Genomic DNA, 24,632 nt, shown 5'->3' with positions numbered 1-24,632 from the left:
TTCGTTTCTTGTTGGAAACATGATGTTAAAACCATAATCATCATCTCTTTTGATTTCTCAAGAATTCTTTTATGTCAGTTTTAAGGGCTATTGTAATGTAACTCATTTATAATTATTTCCTTCTGAATTTCCAGTCATATGATGAAGTAGCATGCAGGATAAATGGTAAAAACAAAAATGGAGATGTAATGATAATACTGGTCCTTCCTCCCATAGAAACATAAGCCATTGCTTACTCAAGCACAATGGTGTTCAGTGCACTCCCACCAAGCATAAAAATTTTTACCAGTGCAATGCCACAATTTAGGAGTAAACCAAAAGAATATCTACTGGAAAACTCCTTTTACTCTCTTGATGGTTTTTAATGTAAATATTTCTTCATTGTAATTTAGGAATGATACAGTGTACAGTTATATCTATTATACCACTCTGTAAATGTTTAATGATGTACTATAATTTTAGCACACAACTGTTAATGCATATTAACTACAATATATAATTATATTGTTTTATACTCCAGTTTTACTGTAGTTTAAGCTCAGTTTTGTACTAATTAGCATAAGTTGTTCCCATATTCATGTTATATTACAATTTGTAATTATTGCATATTTATTTCACTGTTCACATTTATGGTTACAATATCTCAGTTTTTAATTTTTTTGTTTATCTCAATTATTATTTTTTGTTGATTTTGTTTTTGCTTTGTTAAACTCAACTCATTCCTTATCCATACAATTTTTTGTTTACCATAACAACAGAACACCAATAAATAAATAAGAAGTGACATAGTTCTAGTGGGAAATACAACTAGTTGGCAGTGATGATGTAGGTGGAAATAAATCAATCAAATGAAAAGTATCGTAGGATGTTAAGTCGAGGGACATCAGGTCACCCTATTTTTCTGACATTCGTGTGAATGTGGCCTGACATGTAGAACATTGAATACGACTCTCTGCCATTCTATACAATTGCACAAATGCAATGCTGCTGAATAGTGAGAAGGCAAGATTACCGTCTGCTGGCGTATCTGCTGCAGCTGTTGCTGCTGCTGATCTGCAGAGTGTGGCAGCGAGCGGCGGATCTTCTTGAGGTGCTGTGCCTGGTGCTGCAGCTGCATGTGCTGCTGGTACATCTGCTGCTGCTGTGGTGTCAGGTGCTGTGGGAACAGTGCACCTGATATCTCTCCAAACTCTCCCAACATCTGCTGCTGCTGTCGGAACAGCTGATGTTGTTGCTGCTGTTGAAGCTGCTGCTGCTGGAGTTGTTGCTGCTGCATCTGTTGCTGTTGCATCTGCTGCTGTTGCATCTGTTGCTGCTGTTGTTGTTGCTGCAACTGCTGCTGCTGTTGCTGTGACTGCATCTGCTGTATCCTCTGCTGCTGCATCTGTGCCATGGGTTGCAGCTGGTCTTGTAACTGAGCTGTGTTCATCTTCTGCTGTGTAGCTTGTGGGTATTGCATTGTAGGTTGCTGGAGTCCTTGGCTGTTGGTACTAGGCTTATCATCTGAAGGTGATGGGCGTGGCGATGTTCCACCCAAACCTGAGAACATATTGGATGATCTCTTGAGAAAGGCAGCATTTCTTTATCTATCTGAAGACACAGTCAGTAAAAAACCATTTTCTTAGAATGATGCAAACATCTAAAGTTAGCAAAAGCCTGCTTGTTTACATCAGAAGGTAAATCATCTGCTGAATTGTGACTGCTTGGGACAGTACAAGAAGGGAATGCAGCAAGGACCACTTCTGCACCACTTCCTCATTGTTCAGACTATCCTAATCCTCCATTTCAGCATACCCTGAGCATTCTCAGTTAGTTGATCAGTTGTGAAACAGAAAGTTTCAGTAACTCTTGAACAGAAAATTTCAAAGAAATGAAACATTTCCACAAATTTAATGTCCACAGTTAAGATAAGTCTTATGCAACTCAAGATATTATATTCCAAAAGATCGATAACATCTCTTTTCACTTTTTAAGGCGCTGTAATAATGTTGATATTTTAAGGCTACAAGATTGAACAGTTTATTTGGTTATTTCCTTGTAGCTGATCCACGTACACAGTTGCTGAATATCATAATGGTATTTAATGGCTCACATAGTCTTCACAATAACTTGATAATACATATGTTTTGCCATTGCCTTTGTCCATACTGTCTGTAAATGTGCTGTGTGACTGTGAAGAATGCCTATGCAGTGTTGTATAGATTTTGCTGTGTGGTTGTGAAGTATTATGGAACTGAAAGATAAGGAGAAAATTATGCTCAATGATGGTACATGGCTCACTATTCTTCAATGTGACTGAAGGACTCTCAAGGTTAATGACTCCACCTGACAGACAGTTACCATCTGCTATGTCTTATGGCCCCAACCCGTAATGCAGCGATAACTGGAATTAAAATTATAACATTACTGAGTAGTCTGTTGATCAGCCACCACACTCCCTCTCTTTGTTAGTGAAAATCAGATGATGAATATTTCTTCCTCCATTAACATTTGAATCAGATACCTGCAGGTAGGCCATAAAGGTGTTAACATAAAAAAACTACAAATAGTACATCTTGACATCTGCATGAAGAATTGATAATATGCTCTTACAGTATCATCACCACTCTTTCTGTTCCTTTCATTTAGTACTTACTTACATAGACAATGTAGTTTTAGCATGACCAAAGTATCTGTCAGCAATAGATCTAAAATTCACTTTCAAAGATGAACTCATCTACATTGTTAATTATATTTCTTCACACAGACAAATTTGGAATTACATTCATTCTAGACACTGCAAAAGATTAGTTTTACTGGTACTGATTTCTAATTCAGGTTCACATAAGTCCAATATTAAAAATTAAAATTTTAAATACACTCTCTAGTGATATCCAAACATAAATGACAAACTGCAATGAATGTTTTAAAACTGTTTTGCATTAAACAGTGGTACAAGTTCGTTTATGGTATGTAATGTTGAAATGACTCCTCCGTAAATTTCATGGCCAAATTTTTTTCCCATCTTTCATAAATAGAGCTTGTTCCTCCATGTCCAATTACCTCATTGCTAACAGTCTTTAAATCATATTCCTCCATGTTTTGTTTTTATGGGACGCAATGCGTGCTCTTGTCAGGTCAGCTAATACTTGAAAGCTTTCTGCTTACAACTTTGTACCAAAGGCAGTCACATGGTTGATGCTAGAAATCTTAAAAAACTAATGAACCATATGTTCTCAGACTTTAAATTACCAACTTATTTGCTATGTATTTTTATCCAAAGTATGACACGTTAAGGTCAGACAATGGAAGACATTCATGGCTGTGAGTTTGCTTTGGATGAAGAGGTACACAGCGGGATATAATCATGGTTCTGCAGGCAACTGAAAACTTTTTTCCATGAAGACAATGACTCTTTTCTCACAGTGGGTAAATGTATTAATAGTAATGGCTATTGCTTTTGAAATACACATTCCACTCACATTAATCCTTTCAGTGTTACAGACATGCTCTTTGCATTCTGTGCTGAGATGCTTTTTGTTATGACTGTACTGCTTGACAAATTCTGGTGCCTGTGTCGAGAGATATGAAATATATGTCATTCAATTTTTGAAAACTACACTACTGGAAATTGAAATAAGAACACCGTGAATTCATTGTCCCAGGAAGGGGAAACTTTATTGACACATTCCTGGGGTCAGATACATCACATGATCACACTGACAGAACCACAGGCACATACACACAGGCAACAGAGCATGCACAATGTCGGCACTAGTACAGTGTATATCCACCTTTCGCAGCAATGCAGGCTGCTATTCTCCCATGGAGACGATTGTAGAGATGCTGGATGTAGTCCTGTGGAACGGCTTGCCATGCCATTTCCACCTGGCGCCTCAGTTGGACCAGCGTTCGTGCTGGAGGTGCAGACCGCGTGAGACGACGCTTCATCCAGTCCCAAACATGCTCAATGGGGGACAGATCCGGAGATCTTGCTGGCCAGGGTAGTTGACTTACACCTTCTAGAGCACGTTAGGTGGCACAGGATACGTGCGGACGTGCATTGTCCTGTTGGAACAGCAAGTTCCCTTGCCGGTCTAGGAATGGTAGAACGATGGCTTCGATGATGGTTTGGATGTACCGTGCACTATTCAGTTCCCCTCGACGATCGCCAGAGGTGTACGGCCAGTGTAGGAGATCGCTCCCCATACCATGATGCCGGGTGTTGGCCCTGTGTGCCTCGGTCGTATGCAGTCCTGATTGTGGCGCTCACCTGCACGGCGCCAAACACGCATACGACCATCATTGGCACCAAGGCAGAAGCGACTCTCATCGCTGAAGACGACACGTCTCCATTCGTCCCTCCATTCACGCCTGTCGCGACACCACTGGAGGCGGGCTGCACGATGTTGGGGCGCGAGCGGAAGACGGCCTACCGGTGTGCGGGCCCATAGCCCAGCTTCACGGAGACGGTTGCGAATGGTCCTCGCTGATACCCCAGGAGCAACAGCGTCCCTAATTTGCTGGGAAGTGGCGGTGCGGTCCCCTACGGCACTGCGTAGGATCCTACAGTCTTGGCGTGCATCCGTGCATCGCTGCGGTCCGGTCCCAGGTCGATGGGCACGTGCACCTTCCGCCGACCACTGGCGACAACATCGATGTACTGTGGAGACCTCACGCCCTACGTGTTGAGCAATTCGGCGGTACATACACCCGGCCTCCCGCATGCCCACTATACGCCCTCGCTCAAAGTCCGTCAACTGCACATACGGTTCACGTCCACGCTGTTGCGGCATGCTACCAGTGTTAAAGACTGCGATGGAGCTCCGTATGCCACGGCAAACTGGCTGACACTGACGGCGGCGGTGCACAAATGCTGCACAGCTAGCGCCATTCGACGGCCAACACTGTGGTTCCTGGTGTGTTCGCTGTGCCGTGCGTGTGATCATTGCTTGTACAGCCCTGTCGCAGTGTCCGGAGCACGTATGGTGGGTCTGACACACCAGTGTCAATGTGTTCTTTTTTCCATTTCCAGGAGTGTATTTGATGAAAAACTTTGATTTTTGTGCATCTTACAGTCTGATATCTTTGCTTGATAAAGAACTTAATCTATTTTCGCTGTATGCCACACTGTGAACGACAAGTAATTATGTGACACAGGACTCACTACTGCTTGACTATAAGCACGAAATTGATGTGTCACTGATTGATAAAGAGGGAGGAAAGCCCTAAAGCATTGATGAATGGACCACATCAGTAGTAGGCCACAGCTTACAGGCATTTTTAGTGAAGGATATGGTGATGCTCATTAGCCAACAGCCTCAATTTTGCAGGAGTATTCATTCATGTCTGGATACTCCTGTGATGTGTTAGGATTCTAAGATATTATTAAGGTAAGACCTTAACTGCTGACAATATCACAACACTATGAAAGTCAAGTAATTATGTGACACAGGACTCACTTTTGCTTCACTATAAGCAGGATACTGATGTGTCACTGATTGATAAAGAGGGAAGAAAGCCCTGTAGGATTATTGAATGGACCACATCAATAGTAGGCTACAGCTTCTATATATTTGTAGTGAAGGATCTTGGATATAAACCATGTGCAGTAAATGCTTAGATTCATATTGGTATAATGTGGTGATGTGGTTGATACTTTTGAGCTTCTCGAGAAAATTGCTGAAAACAAATTGGACATTTCTTCCCTTCTTTACTGGTTGGTTTAAAAGAGGGGGGAAGGGATCCTTTCTTTGTAAATCACCAGTAGCTCAGGTCCCATAGATGGGTCTGTGTGATTTATTATCCCAACAAATTGTTACACCAAGATAAATGATTCCAGTTGTGACTCTTTGGCATTGTAGATGTAGTATACAACATTGTTTTCCTTTTTTGTGAAGTGCACAAACATCACTTATGAACATTTACAGCACGTTCCCTTGCCCCACTTTGAAATCTTATGAACAGCCAACTGGATAATTGTGCAGCTGCTTTTGGAGAGTACTTTATTACATATAACCACATCATCTGCAAAAGGTCTGAGAGTAGACTATACTATTAAAATTTTTCTGTAATGTTATTAATACACAACATGAACAGCAAGGGCCCATGGGCACACCTGAAGTACATTCTACATCTGCGACCCTCTATCGAGAATAACATGCTGCAGCCTCCCTACCAAGAAATCCTCAAACCATTCATACACTGTAAGATCGCACTTTTGATAATAATTGAAGCTGGGGAACTGGGTCACATGCTTTTTGGAGGTCAAGAAATATTGCCTACCTGACTTACTGGATCCATGGCTCTCATAATTCATGAGAGAAAAGTTTGAGTTAATTCACATGATTGATATTTTTGGAATCCATTCTGACTGGCATGGAGGAGGTCATTCTATTCAAAGTATCACACTACATTTGTGGTGCCACTGCCAGACACCACACTTGCTAGGTGGTAGCCTTTAAATCGGCCGCGGTCCGGAAGTATACATCGGACCCGCTTGTCGCCACTATCAGTGATTGCAGACTGAGCGCCGCCACACGGCGGGTCTAGAGAGACTTAATAGCACTCGCCCCAGTTGTACAGCCGACTGTGCTAGCGATGGTTCACTGCCCACTTACGTTCTCATTTGCCAAGACAATAGTTAGCATAGCCTTCAGCTACGTTATGTGCTACAACCGTGCAAGTCGCCATTATCAGTTACTATTGATATTGTGAACTATGTACTGTCAAAACCGACATTCATCATTAATGGATTAAAATTAAGTATTCCACCAGCTACGTCCATTGTTTCTAAATTCTAATTTCCTTGTCCTGTTCCAGACCTTACACCATCCTGCATGAGCTAATTCACGTGCCTTTCGGCCTCCTCTAGTAACACGGTGTTGTCTCTCCTGCCAACCACAACATTGGCGACGAGGCAAAACAGCATTCTTATCGATATTGCCCTGATTTACTTGTGTAATGGCTTCACCACAATCTCCAGATGTACTGTGTGAATTTTATCGCTTACAGAATCAGCAGACGCAGGCCTTACTGGACAGCTCGTCCAGGGACAACATGTGATGCAAAACGATGCGGCGGCCGCCGCTCCACCGCTAACGCAGCCACAACATGCTGTTGCACCCACTTTTCGACCTTTTGATGCTGCACTGGAAAGCTGGACGGAGTGGTCACACCAATTTGGATTCCATCTCGCCACCTACAGAATTCAAGGTAACAAGTGGCAGCCATTTTTGTTGTCTTCGGTCGGCGTACAAACATACCATGTGTAGCAACTCTGTCCTATGAAGAAATTTTGTCTGCATTAGATGCATATTTCAAAGAATCAGTCAATGTATTTGCCAAACGGTATATCTTCTTTCGTACAAAACGTACTGCAGGTCAGACTAATCGGGAGTGGGTTGCAACCTTGCAAGGCCTTACTAGGGATTGGGCTTTTGAGTGTCAAGACGGACTCCCTTATTCAGATACTATGGTATGTGATGCAATTGCACAGAACGTTTCTGATGTTTGTATAAGGGAACAGATTTTGAAACTAGTCAATCCCTCCCTTCAACAAGTGATGGAAATATTGGATCGGCTCATGAATCATTTGAATCTTCACCAGCAGTGTGTCAGGTTAACCGGCCTGCCGGGCGAGCTGCACGGAGCAGTGAACAGCCCTCGCACCTGGCCGCGCCGCTGCCGCCAGGCTCTCAGCCACGTGTGCTGCGCTGGCAAGCAAATGCAGTGATCAAATCATGCCCGCAGTGTGCTACTAAACATTCGTGTGAGAATTGCCCATCATGCCAAGCTATTTGCTTTTATTGTAATAAAAAAGGACATGTTCAGAGTGATTGCCAGAAAAAGCTCAGATCAGAAGCCCAAAACCATTCCAGGCCCTTTGTTTCGCACCAGAATCGGAATCGAACCAAGGATAATCAGGCTCGCGAAACTTCACCCATGGAAATTCATGTAGTTCATTCCACTCCGCCCAGTGCCACTCTCTCTAATAGAGACTGTGTTCGTCCCAAAAATAGTGTACGTTGACATCGCCGGAACTCCCGTCAAGTCGCAAGTGATTATGTACCAGTGTCAGTTCACGTTGCACGAGACAGTCACTTTTGTCGTCAGCAGGACAATAAACTTTTTGTAGACTTGGATATTAACAGCAAAGTGATACCATTCCAGGAGCTGCAGTTTCACTGATCAATAAAGACACTTACAAACTTCTGGGCACACCTCCGTTGTGTGCCGCAAATGTTAACTAGCTATTCAGGTCAGGAGATCCCTGTGTTAGGACAGTGCAGCCTTCTTGCAACATACAAAGGACAAACAAAACTTGTGTCATTTTACGTCCTTCGTTCTTCTTCTGCAGTGAACTTGTTTGGTTTCGATTTATTTCAGTTGTTTAACTTGTCTATAGTAAATCAGGTCCTAACAGTGAACGAGACGGAGCCTTAGACAGTGTTTCTCGTCTATGTGAGGAATTTGAAGACATTTTTGCACCGGGCCTCGGTTGCGCTAAGAACTATAAAGCACAATTGGAACTGAAAGTAAACATGAACCCGAAATTTTTCACAGCGTGCAATGTTCCCCACGCACTGCATGATGAGGTCGCAAAAACATTACACGATTTGGAATCACAAAGTGTAATCGAACGTATGGAGGCTTCTCTCTGGGCATCACCCTTAGTAATTTTGCCAAAACCTTCCGGAAAGTTGAGACTTTGTGTGGACTTCAAGGCAACAGTGAATCCACAACTAGTGATTGCAACTTTTCCTTTACCCCGCCCGAAAGATCTTTTTGACAAACTGTGCCAGGGTAAATATTTTTCGAAGTGGGACTTCGCAGATGCGTACTTGCAAATACCAGTGGTTAACACGCATCTTGGGTTGTATCAGTTCAAACGACTGCCATTCGGGTGTGCATCTGCCCCTACATTGTTTCAGCAATATCTCCAAACTGTTTGTGCGTCGGTCCCTACTGCAGCAAATTATCTGGACGATATTGTGATCTCTGGAAAGTCGGAAGAAGAACATTTGGCCAATCTCAGAACATTATTTCAGGTCTTGCGACAAAATGGTCTTCGCTTGCGGAAGGACAAATGTGTGTTTTTTGGTTGTGACTTGCCATACTTGGGACATGTACTCAGTGCCCAAGGCATACATCCCAGTCCAACACACCTCCGTGCCATACAAGACTTGCCTTCGCCGCAGAATTTGAAGTAGCTACAGAGTGTGCTGGGCAAAATAAATTACTACCACCGCTATGTGCCGTGTGCCTCTTCCACTTCAGCTCCGCTTCATCACTTACGCCGTAAGGGTGTTCCGTTCGTCTGGACGACGGAATGCGAATGCACCTTTCGCCGGTTGAAATCGGCATTCCTTTCCAATACTTGCCTTACGCCATTCAATCCCCAGAAGCCCCTCTTGTTGATGGTGGATGCATTGGATTTCGGGATCGGTGCTGTGCTCGCGCACAAAGATGGATCGCATCGCCCTATTGCCTTTGCATCTAAAGTGCTCTCGTCTGCACAAAGAAATTATTCACGGATAAAAAAAGAAGCATTCGCTCTCGTATTTGGTGTTAAAAAGTTTCATTATTTCTTGTATGGTTGTCACTTTACCATAATCACAGACCACAAACCTTTGACATCGCTTTTTCTTCCGACCAAGCCTGTACCTCCACGTACAGCGCAGAAATTCATTCGCTGGTCTATTTTCCTCTCGCAGTACCACTACAATATCTTGTATCGGTCCACTGCTAAGCACGGAAACGCTGATGCGTTGTCCCACTTGCCTGTTGCTGAGGATAGGGCATTCGATTCCTCCCAACTTGCTTGCATGTTTATTGATGCGGAAACCGATGGCGTGGTCGAATTGTTTCTGATTGATTTTCGTCGTGTAGCTACAGCCCCAGCTGCCGACCCTGTCTTTTCTCTCGTTCTGCATTTTGTTGCTACGAAATGGCCCTTGTCAAAGTCACAGATCGGGGACCCGTTGGTTCGCCGATTTTTTGCTCACAAGGAGAGGCTTTTTGTACGACGTGGTGTTTTGCTGTTGCGTTCTGATAATGATCAGTCCAGGGTCGTGATACCACGTTCGTTACAGTCCTCTGTCTTACAGCTTCTCCACCAAGGACATTGGGGTATAGTGAGAACGAAACAACTTGCTCGTCAGCACTGTACTTTCTTCGGAATCGATGCCGCAATTACGAATATGTGCTCTTCTTGCATAGCGTGTGCCGAACAACAATCAGCACCACCGCGGAAATTCTTTGCATGGCCAAAAGCCACTTACACTTGGCAACGCTTACACATCGATTTTGCTAGTCCATTCTCGAATGCTCGATGGTTGGTTGTGGTAGATTAATTCAGTAATTTTCGTTTTGTTGTCCGGATGTCTTCCACGACGACATGTGACACCATCCAAGCGTTATCCGCTATCTTTTGCTTTGAAGGTCTTCCACAGACTATGGCCCACAATTCATGTCCGCAGAATTTCAGTCATTCTGCAAGACCAATGGTATTCAACATCTGACTTCCACGCCATTTTCGCCACAGTCAAACGGTGCCGCTGAACGATTGGTCAGGACTTTCAAGTCACAGATGTTGAAGTTGAAAAGAGTCGCATTCTCGGGAGGACGCGTTATTGCTCTTTTTGTCCTCGTATCGCTCTCAGCCCCGAGATGGTCGCTCGCCGGCTGAGTTGCTCCACGGTCGTCATAATCGCACCTTGATGTCTTTGATGCATCCGCCGCATCAGGTTCCTGTGCAGCGGCAGACACCTGCTTTTGCTCCAGGCGACGCTGTCTACTATCGCCACTATCGAGGTTCACGGCGTTGGCCCGAAGGGCGCATTCTTCGCTGCCTCGGCAGCATTATGTATCTGGTTTTGGGGGCCTCTGGTGATGTGCGTCGGCATCTCAATCAGCTGCGCCTCTGTCGTCACATGGGATCTGCGGCTCGCCGTCTGCTTTCAGCGACGGTACCATCCGGTCAGCTTCCTGTTCTCCCGCCGGCGACGCCCGCAGTGGACGCGCTGCTGCATCCACCGGGAGCCTCCCTGGGTCACGCGCCACTGATCGCTTCCCGTGACCAGTTGTCCTCAGCTCCGGACCATATGTCGTCTTCGTCCATCGGGTGTCCTGGCCCGATGGAGGTCGAGCCATCGGCCCCTCCTGTCTCTCTACGGGTGCATACACCGCATGATGGCGTGCACCCTGGAGCACGTTTTCAGGCATTTTCTAGCTCCCCGCGGTCGCCACTATCAATGATTGCAGACCGAGCGCCGCCACACGGAAGGTCTAGAGTGACTTCCTAGCACTCGCCCCAGTTGTACAGCCGACTATGCTAGCGATGTTTCACTGACTAAATACGCTCTCATTTGCCAAGACAATAGTTAGCATAGCCTTCAGCTATGTTATTTGCTATGACCTAGCAAGGCGCCATTATCACTTACTATTGATATTGTGAACTATGTACTGTCAAAACCGACGTTCATCATTAATGGATTAAAGTTAAGTAATCCACCAGCTATGTCCGTTGTTTCTAAATTCTAATTTCCTTATCCTGTTCCAGACCTTACGCCAGCCTGCATGAGCTAAATCGTGTGCCTTTCGGCCTCCTCTAGTAATACGGTGTTGGCTCTCCTGCCAACCACAGCAACATTAGAGCTTGGTTTGTTCATATGACACTGGGAAAATGAAATGAGTATACGGAGGAGATTGATTACAAAACACCAGTATGAATCATCCTAGATTACAACTCAAAAGTGTGGCACACATTTCAAATAGAATTAATAGGAGATAATGAACATACATAAAAAAGGGTAGTACTAATGGTCACATGATTATTTGACCTAAGGGAGAGAGTCACTGAGGTGCTTCAAGAGCATGCTGGAAGTTAGATGCCAACTATCCCACAAATGCATACTTACAAAGTTTGAAGAATCACTGTTAAGTAATGACTCTATGAATATTCTATAACTCCCTGCATATTACTCCCATACACACTGTTAAGACAAGATTAAACTAATTACAGACATTAATACAATTATTCATTTTGCAGTCTATACATCCATGATTCCAGTTGTGACTCATTGGCATTGTAGATGTAGAATACAACATTGTTTTCCTGTTTTGTGAAGTGCACAATTATCACTTATGAACATTTGCAGCAAGTTGGTAAGAAGGTATAACAAGTGCTGCAATGGGAAGTACCATCTGCCATGCAGTTCATAATGGGCTGCAGTTTGTTGATGTAGAGATAGAAGTGGCTATATCAAATACCTAAAAGGTTTCTTTGAAATAGTCATGTCCACATTCCTTTCTCATCCTTGTCTAATCCTAATTTGAGAACTATAACATCTGACCATGTCAGATCATCTCTCATTCCTTTATTGTGATGTGTAGTATTTTGTTCTTGTTGTTATGTGTAAGTGAAGGATGAACTGAAGTGGGAGTATGAAATTCATCATTTGAGTATTATCATTTCTTTTGTGTGGCACCAAAGTGCCACCAGGCTTATTGTGCCATCTAACAAAGAAATCTCTATCAATAATTAACTTATTGAGCAGTGTGTCAACAGAGTTCATAACTTATAATTTCCTCTTAGGTATTTATGCCATTTCAAAATAGCCTATAACAGTTAATGCACAAATGAATTATGTCTGAAAGTGTGAAAAATACAAAAAATCAGTTTTACAAAATAAAATGCAGACAGTAATGAGCAGAAGTGACTTTTCTCAAACCATCAACAAACTCATATGCTTTCACTCCACAAGCCCACAGAATACCCCAGAGCAGTTTGGGATTTAATGTGACATCATTATGAGAAATTTTATTATACTACTTCCTTCCCTTTGTGAGTCAAATGTTTTTGATAAAAAGTTCCTGCATCACTAAGATAATCTGTCTTCATAAGACATAAGTAAACAAGCTAACCTGACATAGGTCGTTACAAATGTTCAAGCTGTCAACATGATTTATAGCACCATTGCCCCCTGTCATTCATCCTAGTGGACAATATGTAGCCATTTGATTATTTTCAGACTTAGATATGTTGCCAAGATCCTCAATATGTATACATTAATGATTTTGAGACTGAAGTGTGGAACAAGAATAATAGTTTCATAACTTTTGATTTCATTGCTAATATAGCCAGCAGTTGACTACATGGTTGTCTGTATGTTATATTTGGCTCATACCAACAAAACATCATTAAAATGCAACAGCTGCTGTTAAAAAAGGAGGAAATAGTCACTGCCCCCAAGAGTTGTGATGTGCCACCACTATTCAATGGTTTGATAAGTGTTTGTGTGGAATGAGAGCAACAGTTCTGTTTTGCCCACTGTCATGAAAGGAGACCTATTTCCTCTTCCAATGGACAGTCATTTTAACATTGTGTTGTCTGGCTGTTATCAGTCTCTGTTACTCAGTGTGTTATGTTGCATCAATAGACTTGTGTTTATAGTAACTGGATTAGTCAGAATTCATTTTTCTACAGACTTGTGATTTCATGTACCTCAGATTTTTCAACTCCTCCTCATATTTGGACCTCAAGTCATGGAACTGCATACATAATTGCATGTGAGGACATCAGTCACAGCCATGGAGAGTGAGAAGGATAATTGTACATTTGTTTCAAAAAAAGTGTTTTGTATTTGGGCTGATCATTTCACAGACTGTTCTCTTTGGTCACCTGCATGTTCAAAAGCAGAACACCAAACATACTGTAGTGTATTACATGACGTGCTGGCTGCTCAGTCAGATGAAATGATCAGTATTAAAAGTTGGTCTCCATCTCAGTCACAATGTATTGTTATTACTGTGTGATCAGTTATGATGCCTTATGCGACATCACCCCAATGCTAAATTGATAGTTTCCTGATATGTCAGGATATGTCCTATCACTGATCCGTCAAGTTATATCATAATTCCATTCCCCCATTTGACCCCCTTCCAAAAGAGTGCCATTACCAGCATATCACAAAACTCTCACATTAAGAGGTACAATGAAAATACATAAGCCCAATACACCCTTAGAGTGATTGTTAATGCCATAGATTCCCCATATTACTGGCTCACCAAAGAACTCAACTCTTTCTTGACAAGCATTGCTATTACCCAGCTACCTATTCCATTAAAAATTGACAAGAGCTCATTGCCTGCTTAAATGATACTTATGATACAAACAGTGCATACATGGCAAGCTTGGACATCACTAACATGTACATTAATATCCCTACAAAAGAAATGACTCTTATTGGTGAGGATAATTTGAAACAATACAGTAATGTTGATATATAAGTCATTAATGAGTTCATTATGCTCCTCTGACTGGTCCTTGGTCACAGCTATTTTTGATCTGGAGCTAGTAGTCTTGCCATGGTTTCATCACTCATGAAAAAAGTTGCTATTATTTTCATCATCCACATCACATGCCAATTTTTCGAAATCAATGCCACCCACAAACACAATATTGTAAGTTATGACATTAGATAGATGATGCTTTTTTCACTTTATAATGCCTCAAAGGAACAAATTATCGAATTCCGGCAAGATTTGAATTGTATGCATACCCAAATACATTTTATGTTGTAGCATCAGAGAAACTTATCTCTACCTTTCTGCTCATTTTTGCATCTTCACATGGGATGGCCATATGATGTATGTTATCTACAGGAAGGAGTTAATCACCAACAACATTATTCATGAGTCATGTAACCGTCTATAGAAATACAAGGAAGTCACGTTGCATGCCATGGTACAGCATTTACATGACATAAATCTTAACAAAAATCTCAAAAGAATTAAATATATTGCCCACACTAATGCCTATTCAACACAAGTAATTGATTTTCTTGAATGGCAGATTCTGCAAAAGAACCATTCTGGTATTACCCAGGAGATTCCCCTCACACCCATCAATCAAGACAAGAATAGTAAGAAGTAATACAAGTGCCATACTTAGGGACTGTATGACTAAAGAAGACAGATGGCATGAAACCCACAATGTAAAGCCACACACACATTTAGGTGTCTATAAAGTCAAGTGTGGAGACTGTGAGTGCCAATACACAGGCCAAACAGAATGGACATTTGCTGTCAGGTTAAGGAACATCAGGATTTAAGTAATTCAAAATATGCTTTAACCAGTGATCTTAAGGCCTGTAAACGCTCAATTCCTGTCATCACCAAGAACCACAGTATCCTCCACCATCATCCAAAAGGACATATACTTGACCTGCTTGAGGGAATTTAAATTTGGCACCATCTGAACCAGGACCCCAAGTTTATGCAAAATGAACAAATTTTGCTGAAACACACTATGGATTTCTTAAGTACTAAATGGTGTGCATTTATTCTAAGTCTTCCAAGATCCTATTTTTTAAATAATAGATCAATTGTTGTATCATCGACACTCAAATGTAACATTTTCTTTTTCTGGATACTCTTTAGCTGTAGTCTTATTGATTGATTGTTGGATGTACTTTGTGTATGCCATCAGTACCCTGTTCCTGTTGCAGTTTTAGTTTTATATTTTATCTTTTTACTGTCATGCATTCCATCATGTTGACTTTTAGGCATTTACCCACACACTTACAGTTATATATTATACATTTTGTGTCTTAAAGATGATGCTCCCATGTGTCAAAGCTAGTACATTTTATTTCATTGCAACGACTCTGTTGTTGCATTAATCCCATTTTACCCAACCACAGGGATCACAACCATTATACATAGGTATAATTTCTTTACTGGTTTTTCCTTGTCCTAGTGTATAGCCCTTTTACTCCTCACTACCTTTATTATGTCTGGTACTATGTGGATGAAAAGTGCTGTATTGTATGTGTACATTGTTACTCTCATTATGTTTATCATTTCAAGTTTAACTAAGCTTTTTATACTAAGATGTTTTGCTCTGTAAGGATGAATCTATACATAGGTACTGATCCTTACAGTCAGTATCGTTCCCCTATCACATCTCACCTGTCATTGTTTTATTGCTTAATTTTTAGATATCATGTTATATTTCATCTGTAACAACCATTTTAGATGTATTTTTATCTTATACCCCTTTAATGTGATGTACTCTGTCATGCTGGTTTTGGGTGTTTTTGCTGATTTACCATGTTTGTATGTTATTTAATTATTATTATATCTGTAGCTCTAGTTTGTATAGATCTTTTTAACCATACTTTTGTAAGTGGACAGACCTGTCAACCCCTTTCCCCACTCTTTCATGGCTATTTACTTCAGTTTCTCACCTCATTGGCTCCATCATCAGTTTCTTCCACTGCAGTGGTCAGCTGGCTACTGGGCTGTCTGCACTGGTCACTTCCATGTGATGCTGTCCAGTCAGTCACTGTGTTTGCTGGTCTTACACGTGAGTTTAGTTACTTATTTATTTACAGTATTGCTGAGTTCATTTCCATCTGGTACCCCCCTCCCCCCAATGTTAATGTTCTTTTCCAGTCCCATGCATTTGTGTGACATTGGTGCAGTCCTTCATGACCTAATGGCCTGGCTCTCGCACATTTATGTCCTCATAATTATGTGAGTACACTATTTTCCACAACTGTAGGTTTCATTTTAGTATGTCAATCCAAGAGTACTTGTACATTAGATTACATTAGATGCCCCTCACCTTGTTTGCAATTGATGCTGAAACCTTAAGCTCCAAAGCTGGTCATTGAATAAATTAAGAAAATTACTGAGAACTAAAGTGGACTTTCTTTCTATAAAAAAAGCAGACATTATTGAGTACTGAGTAATGTCATTGTGTACTGAGTTAATAACTTATTACACTAGTCAATTATGTCATACAAACAGCTGGGAGCAATAATGCATGGGAATGGAAAATGGAGTAACATGTTGGTTTATTGCTAGTGATGTGTCACACTTTGTTTCTTGGGTGGTATATTGAAGAACTGGATTTCATCTAAATAATAAAATACTGAAAAATCACTGTATATTCTGTCATGGAATGTGTTTAGTTTGTGAGCTACCATATGCTTTTGGCCCAGAGGGAATAGAGAACAAATATACATATGGGCATAATAGATATCTCAGTGGTCCTTTCACTTCATGGAAAGGTGTGGAAGAAGTACCAAAAATGGATTCAGAGGCACTCAAATAATGATACTGATTACCTTGAAAAAAGTACATACAATGTTTTAACAAAAGGTTGTCAGCCTGAAATATGGAAATATTCTCTTGCCACCCACGTAACATTCCGATGTAGGTATTAAATAAAACATCAAACTAATGACAATTCATTTAGAGTTATATCAGTCACTATTCTCAGTGAATGGAATTTAAAGAATGCTTAACAGGAAATTATTCTATTGTAGCGTCATTGCAGTGATCTACAGAGCAGTGATGGAGCTGGTGCAGGACGAGGTGGAGATGAGCTTACCAAGAGCCCTGCTGAAGTCTGCAAGCATTCCACTTATGGTCCCTGAGGAGGCCTTAGAAGGTGGTGGTTGTGCTTGTGATGCATCAGACTGGTTGTGTGCAGGTGCCTGTGCTGCCTGCTGCAGCAGCATGCCGCCGCCCTCCTGCAACACAAAGTATGCCTGCCAGCATGTAGCCAATAGCTTCCTCTTGTAACTAAAAATTTGATAACTTAAGAGACATGAACTTAAATGTTCCAGTCAATCAGAGCTACCTGTCCCCCCTCCCCCTCCCTTCCCCTCAGTGCATTTCAAGGGTTTATAGTGCAAACTTGGTTACTACAGAAAAGAACTGATAGGTGGCTCTGAATATAGTCAGCCAAATAGTGAAATCAGTACATATGTACAATAATATTATTACTTGTTTTCTACTATTTCATTCCTTATACAGTTTATTTCTCTGTTTCAGCTTGTGCAAGTGTAATTTGAAACATAAATCATTTAAAACATTTCATTTAAGATGAAATTAATTTTGTCATAGAAATTCATACACATGCTACAAAATCTTCCATACATCATCAATTAATTTCAAAAGATAGATAAAAATGGCATGGTGCTCAGAACTCATTAAATTTTGTCATTTTCAAGAAAATACTTCAAATCACTGTCCAGTCATTGAGAGTTTGGATTCTGTCTTATCACTAACTCACTTAGACTTGTTTCTTCTAGAGTGACTCATTCAATAAGCCTACAAATAATTGTACTTAATGCCTCTCATGAATTCTCCTCAACTGTTTCCCAGTATTATCAACTGTGATATTTCCTCCAATGTTCACATGCTGTTGCTGAAATTATAAAGTGACTTGGTGGTATGTATCAGAAGAATGAATATGATTTTATGTAGGTCACAAATCATATGCTCTCTGAGATTTACAGGTATTGATGTAACACATAGTCCATCATACCACTAAAAGCTTAAAGATTTGTTGTTATTCATTTATGTACACGAATATTTCCTACATATTCTACCATATAACATTAATTTGGTGATTATTCATAAATCTGTGACTAATTTTCTTTTCAAGAGCGCATTATTTCAGAATAATAGGAACTGTAATAATTTAATGTTGTAAAAATTATATGTGGCTGCTTCCTACATTTCATGGTTTTGTAATACGACATTAAGCCTTTCGTATTTCAGCAGTAATATAATGTAGAGCCCATGCCTGATACACATATTTTTCTTACTATTATGTATAGTGTATTCCCTCAAAGTATTATTACATATCTTTGTGTAAAATCAACACTAGCATATGCTGATGCCATTTAAGAAATTGATCAGTGTCTAAACGTTACACAATTAATATTATGCCATCTTTATTGTCAAATGGAAGCAGATGAGAACTGAGTTTACACATATTTCATCCACTGTTGAGTGACAGACAAATAGCTGTCTGGTACCAGAGCACGTATCCAATCAACCTGCTACACTTCTTCTAACAAAAATTTATTGCAAATAGTGTCTTATAATCAAGTACTTGACTTCTGAGATTATGCAGAACTAAAGTAAAGCAGATAAAGATCTATTGTCTCAATAACTGTGCAGAAAAGTGAGTTTAGCTAAGTCCAACTTTCCCAAATATTTGAGACATGTTCGACTCAATGATGTTCCAATTAAGCAGCTTATTATGTGTCTACTTATAAAAAATATATTCACTGTATCCAAAATAGTATCCACCAAATCCCAGTATTTTCTACAATTTACAGATGTATTTGAAATTAAGTTAGGGCGAAGAACGCAAATGCAGTATCCCTACAAAACCACTTAAAGAAATGTTATGCAGCGTACCACAAAATACTGCCTTTATGTCTGAGCAAGAAGTTTGGGGGAACTGATATGAGTATAAGAAGCCTTATAAGTAAAGGAAAAGATTATTTAATATCAATACAAGAATGTGGAAGATCAAAAGTTTATGTGATGGTCTATCACTAAGTCGTAGGACTTGGTCAGATTCACATTCAAGAATTAAAAATATTACCACATTACCACCAAAATAGTGAAGGTATGGTACTCTGATGTCTGAGAAATTGTCTCTGTGTAAGTTCTGTGATTTCCATTTCATATGAAAAATGCATTTGGGATAGCATATGTTCAGTTTTTTTAAAGTGATGATGTTACTACCTAACAACGAAATATCTAGGATGGGATAATGACAATACTATGAAGAGAAAAGATTCCTACTCACCATATAGAGGGGATGTCAAGTCACAGATGGCCTCAAAGAAAACACTGCTATACATTTACAATTTTGGACAAAAGGCCTTCTTCAGAAGTAGAAAACACAACTGAGGCACTTGTGACCATGGTCACAGGCTGCTGAACTCTGGAGTCTGGTCACAGCAAAGTCAGGCCCAGTGGCCAGAAACTGTGGTCATGTGTGCCTCAGTTGTGCTTGTGTGAACATGTGTGGTTTTTCTACTTTCAAAGAAGGCATTTTGACCAAAACTCAAATGTATGGCAGTCTTTTTGTTGTGCCTATCTTTGATTCAATGTCTCCTCTATAACATAAAATTCAGTGTATTCTTTTCATGATAATGTTATTTGTGTTAATATCTGCAATGTACACTCCTGGAAATGGAAAAAAGAACACATTGACACCGGTGTGTCAGACCCACCATACTTGCTCCAGACACTGCAAGAGGGCTGTACAAACAATGATCACACGCACGGCACAGCGGACACACCAGGAACCACAGTGTTGGCCGTCGAATGGCGCTAGCTACTCAGCATTTGTGCACCGCCGCCATCAGTGTCAGCGCAGTTTGCCGTGGCATACGGAGCTCCATCGCAGTCTTTAACACTGGTAGCATGCCGCGACAGTGTGGACGTGAACCGTATGTGCAGTTGACGGACTTTGAGCGAGGGCGTATAGTGGGCATGTGGGAGACCGGGTGGACGTACCGCCGAATTGCTCAACACGTGGGGCGTGAGGTCTCCACAGTACATCGATGTTGTCGCCAGTGGTCGGCGGAAGGTGCACGTGCCCGTCGACCTGGGACCGGACCGCAGAGACGCACGGATGCACGCCAAGACCGTAGGATCCTACGCAGTGCCGTAGGGGACCCCACCGCCACTTCCCAGCAAATTAGGGACACTGTTGCTCCTGGGGTATCGGCGAGGACCATTCACAACCGTCTCCATGAATCTGGCTACGGTCCCGCACACCGTTAGGCCGTCTTCCACTCACGCCCCAACATCGTGCAGCCCGCCTCCAGTGGTGTCGCGACAGGTGTGAATGGAGGGACGAATGGAGACGTGTCATCTTCAGCGATGAGAGTCGCTTCTGCCTTGGTGCCAATGATGGTTGTATGCGTGTTTGGCACCGTGCAGGTGAGCGCCACAATCAGGACTGCATATGACCGAGGCACACAGGGCTGACACCCGGCATCATGGTGTGGGGAGTGATCTCCTACACTGGCCGTACACCTCTGGTGATCGTCGAGGGGACACTGAATAGTGCACGGTACATCCAAACCGTCATCGAACCAATCGTTCTACCATTCCTAGACCGGCAAGGGAACTTGCTGTTCCAACAGGACAATGCACGTCTGCATGTATCCCTTGCCACCCAACGTGCTCTAGAAGGTGTAAGTCAACTACCCTGGCCAGCAAGATCTCCGGATCTGTCCCCCATTGAGCATGTTTGGGACTGGATGAAGCGTCGTCTCATGCAGTCTGCACATCCAGCACGAACGCTGGTCCAACTGAGGCACCAGGTGGAAATGGCATGGCAAGCCGTTCCACAGGACTACATCCAGCATCTCTACGATCGTCTCCATGGGAGAATAGCAGCTTGAATTGCTGCGAAAGGTGGATATACACTGTACTAGTGCCGACATTGTGCATGCTGTGTTGCCTGTGTCTATGTGCCTGTGGTTCTGTCAGTGTGATCATGTGATGTATCTGACCCCAGGAATGTGTCAATAAAGTTTCCCCTTCCTGGGACAATGAATTCACGGTGTTCTTATTTCAATTTCCAGGAGTGTATATTGAAGAGCCAAAGAAACTGGTACATCTGCCTAATATGTGATCACACAGAAGTGTCACAATGTGACTTGACATGGATTCAACTAATGTCTTAAGTAGTGTTACAGGGAACTGATACAACGAATACTGCAAGGCAGTCCATAAATCCGTTACAGTATGAGGGGATGGAGATCTCTTCTGAACAGTATCTCCCAGTTATGCTCAATAATGTTTGTCTGGGGAGTTTGCTGTCCAGTGGAAGTGTTGAAACTGAGAAGAGTGTGGCCACTCTGTAGCAATTCTGGATGTGTGGTGTGTTGCATTGTCCTGCTGGAATTGCCTAAGTCCGTTGGAATGCACCATGGTTTCATGAGGTTGTCTCCATACCCATACATGTCATCCATTCAATACAATTTGAAATGAGACTTCTTCAACTACACAACATGTTTCCAGTCATCAACAATCCAATGTCAGTGTTGATGGGCACAGCTGAGGCAAAAAGCTTTGTGTGATGCAGTCATCAAGAATAGACAAAAGCCCATATTGATGGTGTTTCATTGAATGGTTCACATGGCGACACTTGTTGACAGTGCAACATTGAAATCAACATCAGTTGTCATTGGTCCCGTTCTTGTATGATCTTTACCTGGCCACAGCAGTGTCAGAAATGTGATGTTTTAGCATATTCCTGATATTCACGGTAGACTTGTGAAGTGGCCGTAAGGGAAAATTCACACTTCATTGCTACCTCAGGGATGCTTTGTCCTACCGCTCATGTACTGACTACAACACCACATTCAAACTTACTTAAATCTTGATATCCTGCCATTATAGCAGCAGTAACCAATTCCGACAACTGTGCCAGACTTGTTGTCTTATACAGGCATTGCTGTTTACGTCTCTCTGTATTTGAATATGCATGCCTATACCAGTTTCTTTGGTGTGTCAGTGTATTTTCTGTTGGAAACACAACCACCCACACTTACAAGGTAAAGATAGTGACATCCTCAAAGAATAGAATTTTAGAATTTGCACCCAAAAACTCAAAATTCAGAAACATCGTGTGGAATGCAGTGTTAAACTAACACATTTGTCATGTATCCATACTGAGAGAAACAGCTTTAAGCGGACTGTATATAGAAAGTGATAATAGCAGAAGCTGAACTGAAAGGCTTGTCAGTGCAATTATATATATTTTTCTAAGGCTTTTTTTTATGGAGACTGTGAAGTTATTTTGCACAAGGGTCTGGCAAAAGCACAGTCGTTGCTCAACAAATAGCACCCTCATTTATGAACAGGTTTGCGCAAAATCGTATAATTTGTACAGGAGATAAAATCCCAAAATATCTAAAACAAGTGGATTGTAGAATAAACTGTGACAGTTTCTACTGCCTTGTACTTAAATGAGACATAAGTAAGAAAAAAATTAAATTCTCTGCTTCATAAATAAGGGTAAATCGAATCTATTATATTACTCTGCCCACTAAATGTAGTACAGAAAATCAATGGGAGAACTGCATTGATTATCATGCACTTTTCTTAAGTGTCACACTAAGATTTTCTCAGTGATTCATTATGTTTGTATAGAGAGCCTACTTTGACGTATCTGCCATTCTAAAGTGCTTTTTGAGCAAATGATTTCATTCCTTTAAGTTTTCAATTTTTGTGTAGTGAAATCAGTTCCCATAATTTACATTTCAGTGTATCTTATTAATTCTTAAAAATTTACATAGTTATAACCGTATTTTTCGATACATAAAGTAAGATATTCATTTTATATCTATTGGTTCCCGTGTAGACTGTGCATTTCATTGCTGCCTAAAATGATAAAGGCATTGCATTTTAATTTTAATGGGTAAACCTGACGTATAACAAACCACAATGAAGATAAAAAAAAACATGCATATCTTCATGACACATAGCTAACAATACATTTCTGTGAAATATGTTTGATGAATTAATTATTGTGTTTGTTTCTCTAGAAGATATGATATTTGCAGAAATGCATGAGTCACCAGAAACGTATTTATGAAAATAATGATTTGTCACATAGCAAATTTTATAGATGAAAATTGATACATTCAGATGAACTAAATACTCAAATTAACTAACTGCTATGCAAACAAGTATATATAGATGATTTAGATGACAAACAACATTATGTGGAAGTTATGTTATGGGTATCAGGGGTGTGCAGGAAGTGTTCTGTGTATTACATGTACAACAACTGAGAGAGCTGCCAGTTAAATTGTGTTTTACAAAGAACAGAATACAGCGGTAGCATGTGGCAAGCAAGCCTCATACATATGGTGAAGCTCATAAGATGCTCATATTTTGCCTCTGTCATTAGTACCTGCTGAAAGTGGATGAACGATGGTATGACGGTGGACAGTCATGACTCATAGAAATAATTTGACTTTTGCTCTCTCAGTAAAGAAGAATATTTGGGACTCTATACTGCAGCCAATAGTGAAGTACATTGTCAGTCTGGGTATAAACATTTTGCACCCAAGTCATTCTGTATTGTTGTCCTCAGGATTCAACAAGGGATGAATTAAACGTTTCCTCTTGATAAGCAGAGACAATAATTCTCAGAGCAGAAAGAGGAAAGTTATTGTTTTCCTTGTACTTGGGTCCACAACTATCAAATATTAATTGAAAGACAGTATTCATAAAATGAAAGACATCTTTTTGGAAATTTATGATTGACCTGTAGAACAATCGAAACAAGTTGCACTGTCAGATAAATCACACTTTCTGCTGTGTCTAGCTGACAATTTTTTTTATTATACTCCACATTTTGTGAAAGTGATTGCTGGAGCCATGTACCTCATGACATACTAGGTTTAATAATGACATTATGAAGCTGTGGATGATATGGTCTTGAATCTCTTCAGGTCTGAATTTTTCTTACAGAAGGTGCCATTCCATGTAAAGACTATTGTAATACACAAATCAAAAATAGTTTTGCATCACCTTGGTTCCAAGAGTTCCAGAACCTGTACAGAAAAATAGTTTTGCATCACCTTGGTTCCAAGAGTTCCAGAACCTGTACAGAAAATTGGAATAGAGATCAACATAAACATCATTTCTGCCCTTTTTGCGTGTTGTACCACCATACCATCATACAGCGAGACCTTCAGTGGTGGTGGTCCAGATGTTGAACACACCAGTACCTCTAATACCCAGTTGCATGTCCTCTTGCATTGATGCATGCCTTTATTTGTCATGGCATACTGTCCACA

The 24,632-nt window shown here is 41.1% G+C and overlaps 1 protein-coding gene across 1 annotated transcript in view; it reads right to left on the bottom strand.

The window, feature by feature from the left end:
• LOC126298156 (histone-lysine N-methyltransferase 2D-like) overlaps positions 1-24,632 on the bottom strand; it is a 989,658-nt gene that overhangs the window by 164,060 nt on the left and 800,966 nt on the right. Inside the window, exons 11-12 of the mRNA XM_049989466.1 lie at positions 17,384-17,525; positions 1,013-1,539 (exon numbers count right to left, since the gene is read on the bottom strand). Coding sequence (XP_049845423.1) covers positions 1,013-1,539; positions 17,384-17,525 — 669 coding nt within the window. The remainder of the gene's footprint in view (positions 1-1,012; positions 1,540-17,383; positions 17,526-24,632) is intronic.

Source organism: Schistocerca gregaria, chromosome X, assembly GCF_023897955.1.
Source record: "Schistocerca gregaria isolate iqSchGreg1 chromosome X, iqSchGreg1.2, whole genome shotgun sequence".
Taxonomy (NCBI): domain Eukaryota; kingdom Metazoa; phylum Arthropoda; class Insecta; order Orthoptera; family Acrididae; genus Schistocerca; species Schistocerca gregaria.
This window is presented reverse-complemented; position numbering and strand designations above follow the sequence as displayed.